Source organism: Microtus oregoni, unplaced genomic scaffold (genome assembly GCF_018167655.1).
Source record: "Microtus oregoni isolate MIOR12 unplaced genomic scaffold, Mior012 000031F_ref0000149, whole genome shotgun sequence".
Classification (NCBI taxonomy): domain Eukaryota; kingdom Metazoa; phylum Chordata; class Mammalia; order Rodentia; family Cricetidae; genus Microtus; species Microtus oregoni.
The window spans coordinates 9,511,529-9,535,664 of record NW_024543090.1 but is presented as its reverse complement, the minus strand read 5'-3'; the positions used below and the strand labels follow the sequence as shown (position 1 = coordinate 9,535,664).

General features: G+C 36.1%; 1 protein-coding gene across 3 annotated transcripts in view; it reads left to right on the top strand.

Annotated features, from left to right (window-relative positions):
- Mettl15 (methyltransferase like 15) overlaps positions 1-24,136 on the top strand; it is a 178,168-nt gene that overhangs the window by 128,494 nt on the left and 25,538 nt on the right. For all 3 annotated transcript variants that reach the window (XM_041678941.1, XM_041678939.1, XM_041678940.1), the window contains exons 5-6: positions 16,355-16,546; positions 20,553-20,731. In XM_041678941.1, the coding sequence (XP_041534875.1) occupies positions 16,355-16,546; positions 20,553-20,731 (371 nt within the window). The remainder of the gene's footprint in view (positions 1-16,354; positions 16,547-20,552; positions 20,732-24,136) is intronic.

Below are 24,136 nucleotides of genomic sequence, written 5' to 3'. Positions count from 1 at the left end.
AAATTCAGTGACAATAATTTATAGAAACCTCTTTCAGAGATATGTCACTGGAAAACAGTGTGGCTAAAACAAATTTTCTCCTGAAACACGTCTAGATAATTTAATTTGCATGTTCAGAGGAATGAATTTGTCTTACTCCCACTGAACTTTAAAAATAAAAAAGTTAAATCCCAGTAGAACTCATATTGCCTATTTTAAATTTTAAGAAACTTTTTTTAAGAGGTCAGAAGATCTGCATTTTCATTTCATTCAATTAAAGCCATTAACTATTTGTGATAATCTTTTTATGTATTTTGCAGTATCCACACTTAGTTTTGGAGTTAATGAAAACCACCAACAGAAGGAGTGATTTGTGTATATTCTTTTCTTCATTAGATGCATGGTTGTGGTGCATTGCCCAAGTATTAAAGACTTCAGGGGAAACATGGTGTCTTTTTTCTGAGTATCTGAATGGTTAACGAATAATCATTTTGTAGTTTTCTGAGGGGGGTGCTGCCCTGGGACTCACTACATAGCTATGTTCATCTTGAATTAATGACAGTCTTTTCTGCCTCATATTCCCTAGTGCTAGAGTTGCAAGCATATATTTCATGCCTGATCATAAATTAAATGCTTTTTATAAGAACAGACTAGAATAAAAATAAGCATATTGATTCTAAAATCCCAGATGTCATGAGCTATAATTTTGATCTTTTCATTTGAAAGTTAGACTTCCATTATAAGTCTCCCTTTCTTTCATATTTAAATACTTAATGATTAAATATATATGACTTTTTTTCTTTTGAACTGCCATTTTAAAGGCCAACTGTAGTTGTTTAAATGAGAATGTCCACTATAGGACCATATGTTTGAACGCTTGGTCCCCAGTTGGTGGCAGTGTTTGGAAACACTATAGGAATCTTAGGGCATGGATTCTGCATTGAGGAAGTACAGGAGGCAGGCTTGGAGAGTTTATGACTTACCCACTTTCAGTTCCTCTGTCTGCTTCCCATGTGCTGTTGATATGTGATTTCTCTGATTCATGCTCATGTAGCCCAGCTCTTTCTTCCAATATGGATATCTAGATACCTGGGATAGTAGCCAAAATAAACTCTTATTTAAATACTTGTAGTTATACTATTTTCTTACAGCAACAGTCAGTAAAGTGCTTGGACCAAAGTTCAATCCCAGAACACACATACTTAAGCTGGGCATGGGGATGTACACTTGAAATTTCAAGGCAGAGAAGGGAGAGACAAGAAGATGACTAGACCTGCTGTCAAGTCAATTTAGCCTGTCACAAAACAAAGGAAAACAAGTAAATAAAACACTAACAACAAAACACACACACGCAGGACTGAGAAATGAGATCTGAGATTGCTGTCTGGCCTCCACATGTACTTACTTACATGTGCACATATAAAATATTTTTATTGAACATGAAATATATTAAAAGTTCTAATGTATGTGTGTATACATAAATATATTTGTGCTTTATGATATTGTAGATAGGAACTTAAGCACATATGTACTAGCAACAGAAGCAGTGAGACACATATGTAAATCTTAAAGGAGCTCCATGAAATACAATATACTGAGTACCAAATCAGTCTTCAGTAAGTTTAAGAGTTGCTAACATAAGAAATTACCACCAACCATTGGAGTAGTACTTTCTTTTATAGTTAATCCTCATTATCAACCTGACTGGAATGGGAGTCACTGAGGAGATACAACATCAGGTATATCTATGAAGAATTTTCTATAGAAAATTAACTGAGGAGGGTTGGTCCACCATGAGTGGATGGGGAACCATCCCCTGTACTGAATGAAAAATGTGGAAGGGTGCAGGAAAGACCAAGGAGCACCAACATATGTGTCTCTGACTACGGATAAATGCCTCAGGCCCCAAACCCATAGTTATTTCTACTGCCATGTATTCCACCAACTTAGAGACTTATCACAGCAATAAGAAAAATAACACAGAAAGCACACACAGAAGACAAAGCTACTACTGAGATAACAACTGACCATGTCATCTGTAGCTCTTTAAAAATGCTTTGTGGGAGAAATATGGAAGCATTTTGAGCGTTGGATTGGAATACAATTGGTCTTAATGAGTTACTTCGATGAGAGTGCTGAAAAACAGATGTGTTCTTAAGTATTCGGAGAAGAATAAAATCTGTTTGAGAAATTAGATTAGAGGCTGTTTTGTCTCACATGAAAGAGCACACCTGACTATTTTCTCCCCACATGAAGGCAAGTACAATGGATCTGAATTCAAAATAATGTACTAAGTTATTTGCTGAAGGAAATTTCTAGACATTGAAACATCCAGATGATTATTTCATGAAATTAGCCAGATACTCAGTGAGAAAAATCAGAAAAATATGAGAAGTGTGCAATTTGGTAAGGGATGGATTGTGAGTGAATTTGAATTTGCAGATAAAATGGCTGTGCACAGAACAGCTGCACTGATAAAGATACTAGCATCATCAGAGAAACCTCAGGCTCTTCCCTGAGACAATGTAGTATTTCATTGTTAGGTATGCTAAGGGCAAAATTTAGTGAAGGCTCTAACTTGTATAAATACAAAGTGATATGAAAGGAAAGAGCCTGAATTAGAGAATATTGATGAACCATTTCCCTGCGCTAAAACAGACACCCATGGAAAATTATTTTTTTCAGATCTGTAAGCCAATGTGTACAAAATCATGACAGCTTTGACAGAAAGAATATAGACTACATATTGAATGGGTATCAGAATGGTCAACATCTCCATGGTTCATGGTTTTCAGGCATGCAAAATGCAAGAATTATGTGGTCTTGAAGGCTTGGTCTGAAGGTTCTACAAATTGGCTGAAACTAGGTGATATATGGCAGGATTCTCTTTGAACGAAGCCTTCTGAAGCCATTTTGTGAAGCTGTGTAGGTTGTAATGGAGACATCAGGTTATTGGGGGGGAGGGGGACCAGAATCATGGAATGTTCACTAGGAAGTGGTGGACATCACAGAGCTGATTCTAGAGGGACTTTGTGTCTGACACAAGAGTCAGAGACTAGAGGGTAAGTGATTCCCAAACACACCAGAGCCCAAATGATGCTGCCACAAGCCCAAGGCACTAGACATGGAGTTCCTCAGGTTAATGTTTGCTCTTCTGATTCTGGGAATGCCCTTTCCTTACCATTCTCCCAACCCTTCAGTTGTAAGTAGGAATGTTGCTATGTGCTATTACTGGAAGTATATAATGTTTGCACATTTTTCTTTCCTTCCTTTTTCTTTTTTAATTCACAAGGCATTTCAGTTATGAGATTGCTGTGAGTATCAGAAGGGGACTTTTGACGTTAGGCCTTTGAGTACTGTTAAAATTGTTAAAGACCATAGGGACTTTTAAAATTGAATAGAATGCATTGTGCATTAAAAGATAGACATCAGTCTTTGAGGACCAGGCATAGAATGTGATGGTTAAAGCAATCTGTTTAATTATTAGGTTGATAAGCTATGGAGTTTGTGTTGATTAACCACCATTGTCACATTGACTGGTTTGACACCATCTATGAGATGCACCACTCTGCCGTCAGTGTGCGCATTTCTAGAGGAGTTTGAGGGAGAACTCATCCCGCATATGAGTAATGCCACTCAATGTAGTGTGGTCCCAGGCTTTTTCAGAAGGGAGTAAAGAAGCAGGAAAGCCTAAGGAGCGCACACAGTCATCTTCCTTTGCTGCCTCTGAACTAACTGCGACTTGGGCCTCACTGTTCTGCCTCCACTGCCCCAGCTGCTCTCCCATCTCTCCTGCCTGAATGTGCTACACTGTACTCTCAAACTGTCAGCCAGAATAAACCCTTCCTGATGTCACACAAACAGGAAGAGTAACTAATACAAGGCTTCAATGTGATATCAGCACAGAAGGAAATGGATTATGTCAAAAGTATGAATTAACTGTTCAGAGTTTGAATGTCTTACGAACAGTCGAGTGAGATATCAAGGAAACCAAGGATGAACAGTTATCTCAAAGAAAATGTCTTTTATTTCTTTCTGATTTTCTAATTTTTTTCATTATAATTGGTATTGAATTACTTACAGGACAGAAAATGACAGTGTTGGCTGGGTAGGGAAAAGAAATGAATCACAGGCTATTTGGGGGCTGATAAACAACATTAGGAGAAACTCTGCAGAACTAGTTCTTTATTTGAAGTAAATAAACATGCATGTGTGAGGCCTCTTGAGATATTATCTGAACTACATATTAGAGAAGGTTGAATCTTTATTTCATATTTCTTTTGAAATCAGATACCTAGGGCCTGGAGAGGATGCTTAGCAGCTAAGAATGCTCACTATTCTTCCGGAGGACCTGGGTTAACTCCAAGATGGTGGCTTATAAATGTTTGAAACTCTAGTCTCAGGGGATCATATTGCTGTCTAGGAAGACCAGTCTTAAACAGTGCAGGACTCAAAAGGAATCCATAAAGTTGGCACATAATCGGTACATACAATGACATTTTTATCAGAGGAGGATAAGGGAAAAAGCACTCACACATTTTCTTGTTGGTTTCTTTCACACCTTTTCTTTATTTCTGTGCATTCTCTGTTCTTTATTTTCCTGCTGATTGTCTTCTCTCATTTTGACGTTTTCTTTGTAAATCTATCTTTATTCTTGATATTTTCCTTTTAATTCCTTCTAACTTTTTCATTCTTGATGTTTTCCTTCTAACTCATTTTAACTCTCTCATTCTTGATGTTTTTCTTCCAACTCTCTTGTTCTTGATGTTTTTGTTATGACTCTCAATTTTTGATGTTTTTCTTCTAACTCTCTCATTCTTGATGATTTTTCTAATTCATTTTAACTCTATCTTTATTCTTTCCCTTATAGGTTTTATACCCCAGCAAAATCTTTCAGACAGTATAAAAATTACAGTGTGGTTACACTCTGCTTTTCATGTAAATGAATACAAGTGAAGAACAACATGTTTTCCTTTTCCCTTACATGACTAAACATTTTATGTACTACAGGTGAAAAACAAATTATCCCAAGAACCCATGTACATTAATACCCAAGCACCTTATTATAGATAGATTAACAGTGTGTAAACAAGCAAGATATTCTTTTACTGGCAGGCTGCATTTTTGTCATTACAAAGAAAGGACCAATCACTTTATTATTTATCTTGAAAGGTAACTTGTAAGGAATCTTAAAGGAATCACAAATCTAAATGTTTATATATGAAAAATCAGTCAGCTCTAATTTAAATCTTTGGGTTGCATACCCACTCATTTGTAGTTTCTTTTATCTTATATATTTAGGGTAAAAATGAGTATAAGGAACTAATCATCACCTTTGGTCATCAACCAATCCTAGCAAGAAAGGCATGTCAGCTAATGATAATTGGGCTGCTTTGTTCTTGTTCCCTGACATTAATGAGTTCCTCACTCAACTACATTCCTTTCTAAAACTTCAGATTGTCTTCTTGGGTTTTTCACCTCAAAGCTATTTAACAAAACATCTTAGTCTAACTTTAAATAATTTTTAAAGATTTGTTTCGGCTATGATGCACTTGAAAACCTGTGAACACAGCTCCCAGCCATAAGATTAAAAGTTTTAAGCTAGCTGGGCTAATAGAACTCAATTGTTTTCTTTAAACATTAAACTAAACCACAGTTTATATGACTCTTCAGTAGAAACTCAGGTATTCCAGCTGTGTGGCACTTCTTTGTTTTATTTTAAATAATTAAAACTCTACTTAAACTAGCATTATTATCAATTAGACAGTATTGCTTAAGAAGAAATCATCTTCATAATAATCCATAGGTTAAAATGCCCAGTAGAAAGGATGTTACCATGAGATAAACAGATTACTTTACAGGCAGTGGGTATCTCCCCATACCCATTCACACCATACCAGATACCAGAGAAAGATGGCAGCACACATGTGAAGGCACAGCAGAAACACAGGGCCTTCTGTAGCCTGTGGTCTCAGGGCCTTGCCTATCCAATATTCACCCATCAGGTGTTCACCTCCTGTTGCCATCCATGACCTTGGCAGCATCTAATCCCCCTCTATTGGCCTCCATATTTAGCAAACACAAAGTACACGTAAGTGCATGCAGGCATAACAGTCATGCAAATAAAAAAAATAAAAATTTGAAGGATCAGATATCTATCTCCTAAGGATATTATACTAAAACTGACCAGAATATTGCTGTATATAAATCTGTATACATGTATTGTATTTGTTTGTGTGCATGTATGTGTGTGTGCGCATGAGTATTGATAGATAGATAGATAGATAGATAGATAGATAGATAGATAGATAGATACAACTTTAATAGGCTTCACTAAGACCCTCCTATCCTAAGGCAACTGCCAAAGCTTTCTCCAGCTACACACTATGCTCAACCTTGAGAGATAATCACTTATGTATATTTGACTTGATTTGATCTGCTTATGTTTGTTATTTTGTCCTTTAGATAAATTGGCCTTTAAAACATTGTCATTTTTTAGGGTTTTTTTTTTTTTTTGCTTTTGTTGTCTTTTGTTGTTTTTGCTTTTAAGCTATTTATTCTTTTCCTTTGATTGAAAATAGGTTTTTTTCCTCACATAATATATCCTGATTATGGTTTCTCCTACATCCATTTCTTGTACTAAGGAGGCCACTAGTTAGTTCCTGGCAACTTAGCCCTGAAATAATCACACAGTAACTGTATTATTTAAATCACTGCATGGCCCATTCGCTCTAGCTTCTTATTGCCTAACTCTTACATCTTAATTTAACCCATTTCTATTAATCTGTGTATCACCATGTGGCAGGGGTTTACCAGATAAAGTTCTAGCGCCTGTGTCCAGTGGGGCTACATTGCTTTCTGACTCTGCCTTCCTCTTCCAGCACTCAGTTTAGTTTTCCCAGCCTACCTAGGATTTATTCTATTAGGCCAACCCAGTTTCTTTATTAACCAATGGTATTCACAACATACAGAGTGTAATCCCAGATCACCTCCCCTTTTCTGTTTATATAAAAAGGAAGGTTTTAACTTTAACATAGTAAAATTACATAAAAGTTATCAAGCAAGAATTATACTTAGAATATTTATATCTTTTATCATAACTAAGGAAAGCTATATTATTACTATTTTTCAACTCCATCAAATGCTCCAGAAGGAATTGATATTACCTAAGGAAACTGGAAATGCATTGTAAATAACTTCAAATGCTCTAGAATTGACAGAGACATCTTGCTGCCTGTCCACAAGACAGTCACCCAAAGTTCTTCTGTGCCATTGGGGCGTCCAGTCTTCAGCTCACAGGCCCATAGTATCCAGCAGACTTTTCCATGAAACAGAAAATTTCAAAACAGTTCCACATATATTGGCAGTTTATCAGTCACTTTCTTCTGCAGAATGTCTAGCAGACTCTTTCATGAAGCAGGGAACCCCAAAAAACTGACTCACCTCTTTTAAACAACTTCAGCAGTAATTTTTCTGTGGGTTTGCATGTCCAGTTTATCAAGCAGTCCAGACAAGAGCAATTTCTTGCCCAAATGGCATACCACCTCCATAAGGAGCATCTTTGATGCCTGTGATTCTGCTTGAAGTCATTGGTGCTGTCAGGAGCAGATGTGTCTCACTGTCATAAAAGTCCTGAGTTCTTAAACATTTTAAATACCATATTCTATACTCTTTAAAAGATTTGAAGAATGCCAACCCATCTGAAATACATCTCTATACATCTAGAAAATCTAGCTATTTATGACTATAAGCTTTACTATTAAAATGACTATCTATTAACATGTATTTCTTAATTATACATTATATTTTTTAATAAGTTGAACAAACAATACCTTAGTCAAGAGCAGAAATATATATACACAGTATAACTTAATTGACCTTAAATTTCTATCAATAAACCAAGATCCATACCAATGCAAATCTCTATAGCATTTTCCCCTTTAATATAAACAAATATTTATAGACAATATTTGGGAATATGGGCATAGTTTTTCCTCCAAACTGGTTCCTGCTTTTTATTGGATGGAGTAACTTTTGGGGGGTGTACACGGGGCTTGGTCCATCAAGCCACATTAGCCTAGAATGAATTCACAGGTTCTTATCCTCTATGGAAACTAAAGAAGAACCTCTTTTCAAAAGTAACATATCCATAGACTCAAATTCTGAAGACAAGATACCTTTAAAGCATATATGTTGATTACATAGCTTTTTCACAGTCAAAAGATTCAAAGAAAACACAAAATACAAAATGCAGATGTTATGATCTGTTGGCCTAGTCTGTCACCTGGATACTACCCTATCCCTTTAAAAGACAAGCCCCAATAATATACATAATCTAGACTCTGTGCATATTTCATCTTTACATGGCTTGTTTTTATCTATTACTTTTTAATATTTATTTTATTATCTTTACTTTTTTAATCTATGACTGTCTGTACTCTGTCTCCTTAAAGACCTGTTCTAATTTTTTATAAATCATTTATTTCCTCTTATAAAATTCTCTATACTCATTTTCTTTTCTCTCCCAGACCTACCTACATTTTTCCAACACTGTGACCCATTTAGAGGTCTTTTATGTCTGAATCTGTCCTATTGTGTGTCTGTAATTATTTACTGCCTTGAAAAGCTTTTAAAATGGTAAACAGCTTGGTTGCCGCTGCTATGGATGCTGGCTCTGCCTCTCTCCACTTTCAAAATGGTAGAGGTACTATTACTGCCAGCTCTGGGACCGCCAAGTAGGAGCTGTGTTCAGCACTTTAACTGTGAGAATGAGCATGCAGCACATAAACCCTTTTTATCTGAGTAATAACTAAATATGCCATGCAGAGCATTGCACGTCCTGGAAACATCTGTGTATGGTGGCAGGAATATGCCATGCTCTGTTGCCTGTGCTCTCCTAGCACTCCTGTTCCCACTGCCTTGGGGGGTGGGGGGGGTGTGCGTGCTGAGCATCAGGCATGGTCTCAGCTACTTTCCCAAGCAGGCATACAAGCACCCAGGCTACAAACCCCATTCAAGTGCTCCATATCCAGACCTCCAGAAAGAGTCAGGGTTTGCGCCAACAGCACAACCTAGAAACTGTAGCTTTTCTTTTTTCTGCTACTGCCCAATCAGGAAAACCTCTCTTAAAGGATCCACAGCATGCTGCCAGCAAGCAAAGCCTATTCGGAAAAATAAATGTGGCTAAACTTTGTTTTTTAGTGTCTAGAATTCCTTTTAAAGCCTTCTCAGGTTTTATGTGGATTTAGTCCATCATGTTGGTGCCAATTTGCAGTAAGGAAGCCGCTAATTAATTCCTGGCCACTTAGCCTTGAAATAATTACACAGAAACTGTATTATTTAATTCACTGCTTGGCCCATTAGGTCTAGTTTCTTATTGGCTAACTTTTGCATATTATTTTAACCCAGTTCTATTAATCTGTGTATTACCATGTGGCAGTGGCTTACCGGGTAAAGTTCTGGTATCTGTATCTGGATGGGCTATGTGGCTTCTCTCTCACTCCACCTTCCTTCTTCCAGAACTCAGTTTAGTTTTACCCACCTACCAAAGTTCCACACTATCAGGCCAATCCAGTTTCTTTATTAACCAATAGTATTCATAGCATGCAGAGGGGAATCCCACATCAATTCCTCCCAGTTTCTCTCTACCTCCCCTCACCTGCATCCATTCCCTTTCTTTTATTAGAAAAAAAAAACAGGCTTCTAAGGGATAATAAAACAAAATATAATAAGATAAGAAGAAAACTAACATATCAGTCTTAGACAAAGCAAACAGACAAAAAGAAAAGAGCCCCAGAGAAGACAAAAGAAACTAAGACCCATGGGATTCCACAATCAAAATTTCCATAGAAACACTAAACATGAAAGCCATCTTGTATACACAATGAACCTGGTATGTACCTGTGTAGGCCCTGTGCAAGATTCCTCAATTTCTTGGAGTTTTTATGTACATATGTTAATCAGGTTCATTTGAAAGGCCTTGTTTTCTTGGTGTTCTGGTTCTTTCTGGTTCTCACACTCTTTTCTGCCTCCTTTTTTGTAGGGTTTCCTAAGCCCTGAGGTGAGAGATTTGATGGAGACATCCCATTTAGGTCTGAGTGTTCCAAGGTCTCTCACTCAGGCCTCACTGTGTTTTTCTGTATTTGTTCCTCTCTTCTGCTGCAGAAAGCTTCTCAGATGATGGCTGAGCAAGGTGTTGATTTAAAAGTATAGCAAAATGTCATTAATTGCTACAGTCTTTGAGTAGAACACTAGTATTTGGGTTTGTTTTGTGTTCCTGGGCTATCTAGTCTCTGATGCTGTGTGACCCAAGCAGTGTTGGATGTGGGTTGCAGCTCATGGAGTGGGCCTTCAATCAAATCAAATATTGCTCGCTTACTGCCTTGAGGCTTGTATCACCATTGCCCTAGCATATCTTGCTGGCACCATTGTAGACCAAAGGGTTTGTGGCTAGATTGGTGTTTATATCTTTCCTTTGTTAGTTTGCAGAGTACCGTTCTATAACAAAGATGCTAGCATGTATGTGTAAAGGCTCTATGCAGGCACAAGCTTGCTTTTCCATGTTCAGTGAGTCATACAGGTTTTATCTTCATCAATGGGACCTTACCATTACTTTTTGGAGAGCAACCTAGTCTTAACAACAGCCTGGATTGTTTGTTACCATATAAGCCCTCTGGCCAACAAAGCAATTAGATTTAAACAAATCCCAGTACTAGAAGCTTCATTTGGTGACAAGAGATAGAAAATAGGGACTCTTCCCTTCACCCCCATTATTTGAGAATTTCATTTATGTTGCCTTCCCATATATGTATTTTAGGAAGCTTCTAATGTACTAAGTTTCCATAGTATTCCACAAATGACACTTAATTTTAGGTTTCTCCCATATTTCCTCCCTCCCCATTTGATCCTCCAATTCCAGTCCCCCGCATTCATTCATAACTATTGTTCCATTCTCTTTTCTAATGAGATCTATCTGTACCCCCAGTCCCTTACTCTATACCTCGATCTTCCCATTTCAGAACCCCCGTCCAGTATTTGAGTTGAAATAGCTTTTTTATTTTCTGGAAGATTTTATTATAATATCAATGTTGTTTTGTTTATATAATATTAAAGTTACTTAAATAGCTAAATATTTAAATATTTGGAAGAATACATGGTGAAGCCACCTGTGCATGTCTTTTTCTCTGTGGGAGACTTTATAATTACAGATTAAATTTATAAGTGATTTTAGGACTATGTTTTACATTTCTTATGTCAGTTTTAATAAGTTATAGTCTCCTGAGAATATTTTCATTTTATTTAAATCTCTAATTTACTAGCTTTCCATTGTTAAACATTTCCTCTTGTGATATATTTGATGTCTTTTGGTGTCTAATGTGGTATTTTCCTCTTCATCCCTCATATTGATAAACATCCTTATGGGCTGTTAATCAATTTTCTTAGTCTTTTCAAAGAGTTTATTATAACTCATTGTATAAAATACTCCTTTTTTAATTTTTTCATCTTTTATTTATTTAATTCTTTCTTTTAATACTTGTTTTTATTTTTGCTTTCTCTTATCAAGGGATTTGAATGTGCTGTTGTGTTTTGATGGCAGAAAGTACAAAATAATCCCACCCTATTTCAGAATTACCTATAATAAAGGGTTATTTATTTGGGGGAGACTCAGAGACCACTGTCCTAGATTACAGTTCTCTTTGCAAATGGGGAACAGGAACCGAGTCTAGCAGCTGGAAGCAAGTGAGAGAGTATGCATACTTTACATCTGCTTTCATAGTATAAGAGACCACACCCAAGTGGTCTGGTATCTTAAAGACTATTGGCTGAAGGAGCTGAAGGAGCTCCCACAACAGTGTTTATTTATAAAAATAAAGACATTGTAGTAATTAGAGCTGCGGGGCTGCATCCCCAGCACCCCGGCCGCCTGCACGGCTAGCTTTACCCGAAATAACAACACACAAATTGTATTCATTTAATCACTGCTTGGCCCGTTTCTATCTAGCCTCTTCTAGGCTAATTCTCACGTATTAATTTAGCCCATTTCTAATAATCTGTGTTGCACCCCAAGGTGCGCTTACCGGGAAGATTCTAGCCTATGTCCATCCTGGGTCAGAGCTGAATCGCGTCTGTCTGCCCAGGAGCGGGGCATGGCGTCTCTGCTCCAGAGCAGAGCTGTCAAGTCTGAGCTCACTTCCTCTTCCTCCCAGCATTCTGTTCTGTTTACTCCTCCCACCTATGTTTTAACCTATGAGGGCCAGCCAAGCAGTTTCTTTATTGCTTAACCAATGAAATCAACAGATTGATATATGACACTCCCACATCAAGACATTGTTCCCCATACCCGTTTTTTAATAACTGTACACGCGTGGAAGTTTCCAGAGCACAGCATTAGCAGCATATCCTACGCCTCAATGCTTTGCCTTTTCACTATGTTACTTTGTTATTGCTCTGTTTAGCTCATTCCTAGTATCATTTTATAACTCGTTTTGTTTATTGATATTTAGAAATATGTAAGTGTTAAAATATTTTTGGCTTTCCAAGTTATTTCTTTTTGTCTGACTGCCAATTAAATACTGTCCCTTGGTCTGTGTCTGTAATCCTACCACCCAGGAGAAAAGAATACTTGAGGAGTATAATTGCCATAGTGGTTGGGATGTTATTTGTGTTTGTGTGTGTACATTCATACATATGTACCTTTAGTAGAGCTGCTGAGTTCCTAGGAAGTATCTCTTGTATCTTACTGGCCAGAATTGTGCACATGTTGATCTCTGAGCAAATTATGGTAGCCATGAGCATGATGTATGCAAAGCATTTAACAGAAATCTACCCCTAAACATCTGTTTTTACCAGGATTCCCCAGAAAAATGGAACTAGTAGAAAATAGGTATATATAAACATGCATATTATATGTGTGTGTGCGTGTACACATGTATATGTATTATGTATGAAATATAACTTAAGAAATAAGTACAGTGTGTGGTTTAGCATATAGAAATTTATGCAAAAATATAAATAAGTTGAGTGCTTTTTATTTTTGGATGTTAGATTTACTTTTAATTATGTATATGTGTGTTTGTATTAGAGTATGTATATTTCAGTGTGTACATGAGTGTAAGTGCCCATGGAGGCCAGAGGAAGGTATCAGACTACCTCAGGCTGATGTTACAGAAGGTTGTGAACTGCTATATGGGTGCCGGAAACCAAACATGAAACCTCTGTCATTACAAGTGCTGTAAACTACTGAACCATCTCCCCAGTCCTACACAAAATATACCTCACTCACCCTGCCCACAGCTCTCGTGCCTGCACGCGCACACGTGCCCATGTATGTGTGTGTGGTGTGGTGTGTGTGTCTGTGTGTAGGAGGGTGAAGAAGAAGAGAGAATACTGGTCGGGGGAGGGTTGGCTTCAAGAAATTTGCTCACAGACCTGTGAGGTCTGTCATGTGAAATCTGTTTGGGAACAGGCTGGTAAGTCTGGGGTGTAAAGTAATGTTGCAGTCTTGAGGCAGAATTCCTTCTTCCCCTGGGAAACATGATTCTTTCCTTTTAAGACATTGTAGCTGAACTTCCATTCTTAAAGTTAATGTTTTTTACTTAAAACCCACTCACTGAAAAGGACCTTTATAGCAATGCCTAAACTACTAAACTACTATAGCCTGCCACAAATATCAAGTACCTGGTAGTTTGTTTTTGTTATTTTTTTAATCTGTAGCTGAATTTTTGAGGTCCTATTGGAATGGAGAATTTGGCAACTCAGTGAAGGCTAAAAGTGTCCCTCGAGTAGGCAGAGGTCATGTGTGGGAAGGCTGCCATGCAGCATGGCTTCTGAATTGAGTAACAGAAGGTTACTTACGAACCTCACAGTGAGAAGTTGCAGAAGTGACTGCTTAATTGAAAAGTGCTAGTGTTGTTTTTTCCTTGGTTTTGCTTTTTATTTTATTTGGACTTTCATGTATAAGCTTTGTACATTAGGCTCTTTTATACATAAGCTAACCCATTCTTTTACTCTTGAACTACCTCTTCAGTCCCAAGAGTAACAGTGAATTCTAACTAGTAATAATGTCCAAATATGAATTAGATTACTGGTGCTTACTGGAAATTAAGTTCCAATATTATATATTTCTTAACATCTAGTATAAATAACATATCCAAAGCAATATTTTGCTCACATGGAGTTAACGAGGTAATGGGCACAATTTTCTCTACAGTTATTTTAATATTCACTAATAGTTGAGAAAGGATAGCATCAGGATTCCCCAGAGAAGCAGAATACTTTGGATTTGAATTAATGGTATTGAATTATACTTATTTCTGTATGTATATATAAATGTATATTGTTTCTTATATTTAAATACTTGGTGATTACTTTAGTATATGAAGAACACTTGTTTGCTTAAGTGTCCTAACCACAAATTTCCCTTCCTACTGGCTCTTGAAGGTAAGATTCCCTAGCTGAGCATCTTTTCTTGGCAGAGGGATCTCTTGGGCTCTATTTCTGCTTTTGTTTGATCAGTAGCTTCAGTTCCCAATAATTTTGTGCAGCTACTCAAACAAGCCAATCACATCCTTCTGTGACAACAAGGATGTGCTTTGACAACATACTGCTCCTTCTTCTCTGTGTTCTCACATGGTTTTGTTTCCTTGTCCACAAAATTGTGAGTAGATGTGATTAGTCATCCATATCCAGTGAGGAGTGCTGGATGTTTGGCTATCTCTGCAGCTTAAATTTGGGATCTGGGGGTGATTAGAACAGAATAATTCCTTTTGTTCAGCCCCTACTTATGATATTGGAGTAGGGAAAGATTCAAATTTGAGAATTGGCATAAGTGACTAGTGAGATGTGTTCCAATCCTGAAACTTTATTGTTTTTTTTTTTTTGCTTTTGCAATACAGTTTTATTAGCATTGATATTTTTCTAAAACAGGTAGCGCATTTATTTATCTCTCTATCATTAGCTCCAGCCAGGTTGCTCTGTAAATTGTATCTGTTCCTCTCAGCTGTTAACTCAAAAAACATGACTTACTAGTTTTCCTCTCCCCTTGGTATATTCGCCAGATAGCATAATAACTGGCACAGCAGAAATGCAGCCAATATTTGGCATGGAATCTAAGAGTAATCCAGAAATTACCCTTTCATCCAGAATTTGAGAAAAAATTACCAGTACCAGTGAGCTGTGAATTTTCCCTTAAATGGCATCAGATATAAGTAAATGCTTTAAATGTGAATTGCCTAATGTTGTTAAAATACTAGCCCATTCCATTCACATTCAGAGGGGAGAAAGAAAACTTCAAAATGTTACCCAATTTCTCTTTACTCATTCTCCTTCCAAAATGGATCGTTGATGCCTTAAGACCTCTGCTGAAACCAAAGGGAAGCAGCTTCCTTTGCATAGGAAGGAGAACTGGAATGGCAACATGGTGATCCAAACTTCTTCCTGTCTGTTGATTCTGAATGCTTCATGCCCAGTTTGAAATTCTTGTTGGAAGAAGAATTCTTCAGTAGTTGTTTAGTCCTGTCCTTATTTTATTCCTGACGTATGGAGCTACATAATGCCCCTGTCCTACATACCGGATAAACATGCATAGCAGTCAAATACTGGGAGCGAACATATTAAAAATTTTTCTCATGGTTCTTTTTATTACTTAGAGATTTGTATTTAACAGGTACCTAAAAACTACCTGTAAATGGGGTAGTATGGAATACATGTATACACTCTGTAATGTTTAAATTAAAATACAATAGCACATTGAAAATCCTTCTCTTCTCTAACTATGATTTAGTAACTATACATTGAGCAACCTTTCTTATTTTCTTCTTTCCCCAACTCTTCTCTCATCACTGCAAGGTACCCATACTGACCTCAACTTTGAGATCAGTGTATTAATATTTCACTTATGAATGCAATTTATGTATTACTGTTCTCCTGCACATTCTTCACTCACCTGGCACAATGATTTCCACTTCCACTTCCATCTGCATTGTTGCACACATAGCTGGATTCATTCCTTTTATGTGATTGAATAGCATTCATGATGTGTATGCATGTTTTATTTATATTATTTTGTTTTATGCCTACTGTATTTGAATTTGCTTGTAAGTTTAAGTAATTCTTTTGTAAGAATTTCATGAGCTGCCTTTCTTACTCTTGAATGTAAGAAATTTTTAAAGAATAAAAACATAGCCTGACAAAGGGCTATTTTTCTGATTTCTAAATATATACCTTCTCAAAAACTATAATGCTAAGAAAGTTCATGATACTTTGTGTCTTTATTTGGGGTAAATCATCCAGTGATAGGATGTACTCCCTTCCATTGGTCAGAAATGTAACGAAAGATTAACACAGCAAAATTCTCCTATCTTGGGTTTATTCACAGGAAACAGGTCCAGGCTTTGTTAGGCCAGTTCAGCGAGGCAGAGGCTTTGTTACTAAAAGCTGGAGTGCAGCCAGGAACTATCGATGGAGTTCTTTTGGATCTGGGGTGTTCCTCCATGCAACTTGATGTTCCTGAGCGAGGTTTCTCCCTTCGGAAGGATGGTCCCTTGGACATGAGGATGGATGGAGACAGGTGGGTATTAAAAAAGCATTTCTTTTTACCACACACAAAAAAACCAATTTCTTAAAATCATTCTGAATTTAATTTCCTTGAAGACTGAAAGATTCTCAGCACACTCCCACATCCAGCACTGTCCATACATAGTAAATCAACTGTGTTTGGTGCTTATTATAGACTCAGTATTTCTTTGTTTGGAAAATATTTACTGTCTTTAGAGAATATAGTGAGGAGGTATTCAGAATGAGGAAATCAACTTTTATGGGATTTTTTTTCACCGACAATATGGCTTTTTAATAGTAATTTGGAAAAAATTAATGCTAAAACAATTGCTTCATTTTTGTGCATGTCCAACTATGTATCAGTAAGAAGCAAGAGTAGCTGGATTTAATTGATATTCATTTATAATGCTGCAAAAAAACAAGTCTGACAGGATTCCTGAGGCCAGCAATTCTGTTTTTGTTCTATCTATTATGCAGTCACCCTAGTTGTAGCTTCTCTAAACTATTTGCAGTGTATGGCACTGCATCCTACATCACGACATAAATCAACACAGACTGTTACCTGTAACTCCCCTTCATTTTTTGGTGCTGTAAATATACTAATGCTTATTTACCATAATTCAATTCACATAGATACACAATCCGTTTAATGGCACTATGTTGCATTGTAGGAAAGATTAGGAAAAGTTTCTTTTTCTACATTGATTTTAAAACTTAAATTAGTACTGACATCTGAAGCTACTAGTGGTACCCTGCCAGAATAACCTATATCTCCAAAGTTTACCCCTGATTTTTGTGTGGGCATTGAGTCATGCCATGAATATCCTGTGGTAAATACTCATATATGGCCTTTTACCTTGATATGAGTATTGATATGAGTGCCAAATTTGCATAGTGACATATTTATTAGAATTGTATTGTTTCTGAATCTTTTGCCTTCTTCTATTTGCAATATTAGCATTTATACAACTAAGAATATCATGGTAAAATAAATCCTTTAACAACTAGCATCTAATAGTGAAGATTAGATATTCTCAACTTTGGAAATAAGGTAGGGTTGTATAATAATAAAATGTTGAATAAATCTATACTCTTCCTGTGTCTTGCTGAGGAAGAAAGGTACTTTCTGTAATACAGTGAACAAATCATCTAATTAATAGCAATGAATTACCATATTCTTAATGTAAAGCTTTTTGGTCAAGTTGTAATTTGTAAATCTACATCTATGAGTTTCTCCTCAGCAACTTCAAAATAAGATTGTTCCTGAGAATTAAGCCCTCAAGTCAATACCTTATGTTTGAAATTATAGTTATATATATATATATATATATATATATATATATATATATATAAAAGTTGAAGATCTTCCAGGTAGATCATGTGGACTATGACCTATATGAGTATACAGAACAGGAAAATCAGTGTACTTGAATATATGGGAAAATGAAAGTCATGCATACAAAGATCTGCACTGCACTGCGAATACAAGTAGAAAGGTAGGCCATGGGGGAAAAATTATATTTATATGCACACACACACACACACACACACACACACACACACAGTGTTGTGATCTACCCAACCCCAGAAAGAGATAGATTCCTATGATAAAGACACCCACAAGAGTCATTTTCACGCTGGATCACAGTAGAGTCTTAACTCTGTTTACCCAAATCTCACCAGCCACTACTTTTATATTATATTATCTTCTCATGTAGCAGGGAGGAATTCCAAGCCTCAGGAACTTGAAAGGCTACTTCTTTTAGCAGATATAGTCTTTGTTGGGAGATAATAAACTGGCACCCAAGTTAAGACTTTCTCTTATGATTTTGGTTGTAGTGAGTCAAGGAAATCTTTGGACTGACAAGGGTAAAAATTGTGTTTTCATAGAGGAGCAGTACTTCTTGTTCATCATATTAATGTCTGTTCTAATACAAATTTCTCACCTGCCAACTTCAAGAGTGATGTTCCTTTTGTTTTCTAGCATTGCGGAAACTTCCACATAGATATTTTGTGTTAATGTAACAGTAAGATAATATCATACCTTTCTTCATTAAATGCCACCTGATCAAAATGCTATTTTAAATTTGTTTTTTAAAAAGTAGGAAGTTAGCCGGGCGGTGGTGGCACACGCCTTTAATCCCAGCACTCAGGAGGCAGAGGCAGGCGGATTTCTGTGAGTTCGAGGCCAGCCTGGCCTAGAGCTAGTTCCAGGACAGGAACTAAAAGCTACGTAGAAACCCTGTCTCGAAAAATCCAAAATAAATAAATAAATAAATGTAGAAGGTTATGAAAAACTAAATCCATCCATACTGTCTTATAGTTGCCTTAATAGAGCTAAAGGTCTGAATAGCAAGGATTGTCCCCAGTGGACAGTGGCTTGGGTAACTAAATTCATAAGTAGGTAAAATCTAGCAGGGATTTTTGTCTTTTATAGTCAAAATGATGGCTGGCAAATATATGAATTGGAAATATCTGAAGGTCATGAATGTTTATCGCCCAGTCATTATATTGTCTGTATTTACTATGTTATGTGGGCCTCCTCTCCCAACAATTTTATAATAGAGATAATGATTGTTATATTCATTTTCCAGATTAAAATTGAGAGTCTACTGCATTTAAGACTTTATCCAGTATAACAAGACTGCAATTCCTTTTTAGTTCACTACAACCTTAAAAGAAAGGATCTTCATTTTGCAAGCCAAAAAAAGCAAACCACTGAGATCAAAATTAGGGCTACTATATAAGACATTCATTGGTACAGGGCTTCAAAAGAAAATGAGGCTGACAGTTTGAGAGGGTGGGAAGAGCTGAAGTGAAGAAAGGTGAGGTAATATAATCACATTTCAATTTAAAACATACATAAATAAATAAAAGTAAGCCAAAATGAAAAATAAAATCATCATACATGGAATATGATGTTTCTTACTCCCGAATAAAATAAGAGAAAGAGACTACAAGTTTGAGAGATAGAGAAGCAGACGTGCAAAATGGAGTACAAGGATCAAAGTTTCTCCTGAATGCACAAGCTTGTTAACAAGGTAATAATTTTCCAAGAGAATTTGAGATGTTTTTCAACCTCAATGTCACTTAAACCTCAGGTCTTAATGCTCCTGTATCTTTGGAACTCATGACTGTTCACAGTATGAAACTAATAATCCAACGTATTTGTGTGGGAGTAGTAACTGTACTACTGTCAGATGTTCCTAGTAAGTCAAGTCATGGCTAGCTCATCAGTTAGAATGCTTTGACCCACTTCTCTAATTGGAAATAAACTAGAATGATCTGACAGCGTACACTATTTTATGCTAGTATAATTTAGTCTGTGTGGTCAGAACTTGGATTTTCTTTTTGTACCATACTTGAAAATAATATTTAGGCTTTTTCAATCAGTACCATTTATTTTGAAGCTTTAATCCATGATGACATTTTTCACTGATGCCTGAGCTAATATCAAATATCCAAAACATGCACAGCTAGCATTAGGTCTTTTTAGTTATTGCACGGGGAAGCTGCCTAGTGTCTTTTTGTGTAGACTTTCTAAGTTGGGTTTTGCGGTTGTTCCACATATATGTTCTTTGCTGACATAGATTACTCACTAGCATTTAGACTTGATCAGCTATCATCTGTCAGCATTGTGTCTCCTATTCTAAAAAGAAAAGAATAATTCAATCAGTAACTTAAATTTGAATAAGTTAAATCTAAACATTCTTCTCTTTTATCTTAAGAGAAAGAAAACTACAAGATCATTAATAACTTTTTATGAATGAAAGTTAAAGATTAACAAATTACTATAACCTCCCATTTCCTTGACCTCAATGAATGCTTCAGGTTCCTCTTGCCATAATGATTACTATGTTAAACAGAAACTCTTTCATTTGTGTGCTATTTCAGTCTGCTTCAGAATTTCTTCTAGGCAATGTGTGACAAATGCCTGCGTTCATGTTTCCAGTACTCTGAAGTATCAACTCTCGTCAATGAAAATGGTGTCAGTAAACTGGTTGGCTCTTTTTGCACAGGTATCCTGACATGCCCACTGCTGCTGATGTTGTGAATGCTTTAGATCAACAAGCACTTGCATCCATCCTTAGAGCATATGGAGAGGAGAAGCATGCCAAGAAAATTGCTTCTGCAATCATTCAAGCACGCAGCATATACCCTATCTCTAGAACCCAGCAGCTTGCCAGCATTGTTGCAGGTACCCTCATTAATTCTCTTCGATGTCTAAGAGTAAAAAATTAAATAAATATCTGTTACATACATATGTATATACATACACACACACACACACACACACACGTGTGTGTGTGTGTGTGTGTGTGTCTGTTCCTCCCTGTCTGGCTCCCAGAGGGATTCATTTGTATGTGAAATTTTTCAGAATAGCTTTCTTTATATCTTTCTCAAATGTCAGGTTTCTTTCTTTTTTTCTTTCTTTTTTTAGCTTTCTCTCTTTGACTGCTCTAATACTGCACACACCTTTTAAAAATTATTTGCCATAGGTGGTTGATTAATATAATAGAAATTTTATATGCGGTAATTTATCATCTGTGCTGACCAAGGTGAAAGATGGAATGACAAGGTTTAAAGAATGTCTTGATCCATCACAGTGGTTGATTAGCATCCTGTATGAGTTTTGTCATTACCGCTCATATTTCTGCATTTTAATATTTCAGGCAAAAGGGGAATTGCATTGCCCGACTGCTAAAATAAAACTCAGTGACTCATACATCTATTCTAAACAATCAGCTAACAAAGGGTATGTGATGTATAGGTTATTCTGCTTTGTGGATGCTAACTAAATCAGCCTAAGGGACTTATTGAAACATTTCATCTTTTCTGCTGTTCACCACCATAAACCTCTTGAACCGGATTCTAGCTATGAGGTGCTTTTTTGTACCCTTTCCATTTGAAGCCAAAGCTGTTTCACAGCTATGTTTTGAAGAAAGTTTCTCTAAGTAAAAATGCAACTCCTGCAGTTATTTAACAGAATTACGGTGGTAAATTATTCATCTTGTTGAACCAACAAAAATGCTGTATCACTTTTATATACCAAAAATATTAAGATTGTTTTTATTGTTTCTTATTAAATTATGCAAGTAATAAGTAAATACAAGACATAGTATAGCATTTTAAAATTACTCAGTATTGGCTAAGGCTATCAATACTAGATGGAGTTTAAGGAATAAAAATGATAAATTCACTCAAATCATTAAACTGTCTTATAATAATTGTTTATAGCATAATTAAATAATATTATATTCTATTTAACATAATAAAGTATAAAGAATTTATTAAGTCTTTAATATTTTAAGGTGTCTTTGTCAGGCCCTTCCCAATTTAATACCTTGTATTGAAGTTGGAGCAGAATTCATATTGGTTTTTAAACATACAGTATTTTATGATTTTCCCCCAAAAGATTTTATAGAAGCATTTTAGCAAGTAACAGATTCACCTTCTCCTTGTATATGTTGCCCTTCTCATTCTTTACTCACCAGGCATCTCTACTTCTCCTTGCTGTCTTTAAGAAGGACTGCATGCCATTTTCTGGGAGAAATCATATTATTTATTCATAAGAAAACACAGTTTTGTCTGGTACTCAATGAGGGTTTGTAGCTAACGAGCACCCCAGAGATTGTTCTGTTGAAACATTTATCTCAGAACTTGTGAAATCAGTTCTAAAGAGGACCAATGGTTTGCTCCAGACCACAGTCTAATTAAGGACAGTTAGTACTCATTAAAATTTAGGAGACAATGAATATGAGACATAATTGGGAGTATAGCTTTAAGAAATTAAGTTACTTGTTTTGTTTCTGGATCTTGATCTGTGAACTTGGTGAAATACTTTGTGTATGTGATAGAAATGATATGAACATATATAACAGGACCAATGTAACTATTCCTTGGAATATTATAATGCTAAGATCACATTAATGCTATATTAACAATGAATTAAAAGTGAGAATATTCACATATAGCAAGGAAAAAGTTGTTAGTGGCATTAAAAGTTCTCTGAGTCTGTTTTTATGTTTTTAATATCAGTTAATAGAAATACAACTGTATTGAGAGCAATATGACTTTTTGAAAAAGCAAAACCATGATATTTCAGAAAGAGAAAACTTTGACATACCAGAATTGAGCCAAGAGAATAGAAACTTTAATAGATCTATAGCGAGCAATGAGATTAGAGTTTTCCAACTAAAACAGTTCAAGTATAGATGTATTCTCTACTGAATTCTATGAAACCTTTGAAGAACTAAGCAACTCTACATAGAACTACCCATAAAATAGAAGGTGAAGAAATGATACCAAGTTCATTTTATCCAAGCTGAATATATATAACAAGAACAAAAATAAATTATGAATCACTCTCTGTTCATACATGCCACATTTTTAATTTTTTAAATTTTAAATTATAATTATATGATTTCCTCCCTCTAACCCATCCCATATATCCTCTCTTGATCTTTTCAAATTCATGGCTCCCTTTTCCATTCATTGTTGATGGTGTATATGTGTGTGTTTCTAAGTACATAACCTAACCCTGCTCAATATGTATGTTGCTTGCATGCATGTTTTTAGGATGAACATTTGATATTGGATAATCAGTTGGTGTCCTCTTCCATGAAAAAGAATATTTTCTTCACACCCACTAATCCTTGGTCATCTGTAGTATTTTGTATAGTGCTGAGGCCTCCTGGCTTTCCTCTTCCACTTTAGCATCGGCGTTGTTGGTTTCCTTGTTCAGACCAATCATGTTGGTAAGACTATATGGGTGTAACACTCTGTCATTACTAGGAGACACGATCTCACAGCCAACACCTTTTTTCTCTGCCTCTTAAAATTATTCAACCCCCCTCTTCTACAAGGATTACTGAGTCTTAAATATGTGAGTTGTATTGTAGATGTATCTGTTAGTGCTGGACTCTACAAATCTACATTTTGATTAACTGTGGTTTTCTAAAATGGTCTTTGCCTATTGCAGACAGAATATTTCTTGATGAGGGCTGAGAACAACACTTTGTGTGGGGATAAGGACAAATATTTAGACTGCAGTTGGGGATTATCCTCGTTGAGTAAAGCAGTGGTTGTAAGCTCTTAGAGCCAGGACATCACCAGCTCTGGTCAGTTGGGTAGGTTTTCAGTGAAGAATTGCAAACCAAATTCAACAACACATTCAACTTTGCAGTGTTAAGATAAAGTCTTGCTTCAACCAAAAGAGTCCTGTGTTCATAGCATTTACTACTGACATTAGATAACTGAACTAAATATTCCATAGAATGATGAAATATTGATTATGAAATAGACATACAGAGTAGGTTGTTTCTTCACAGTACTCTTTTTTTGGTTGTGCAGAAGCCTTTTAATTTCATGTAATACAATTTATCAATTCTTGACATTATTTCTGAACATGTTTGAGACTTTTTCAGACAGTCAGTTCTTACCAGGACCAAATGGACTTTATTTCAAGGATGCAAGGATTGTTCAAAAAACACAAATCAATAAATGCAAAGCGCCTTATGACTACATCCAATGACTGAAATTGCATAAATATCTCAATAATTACACAAAGGTCTTTGATGGAAACTAAAATACCCTATTGATA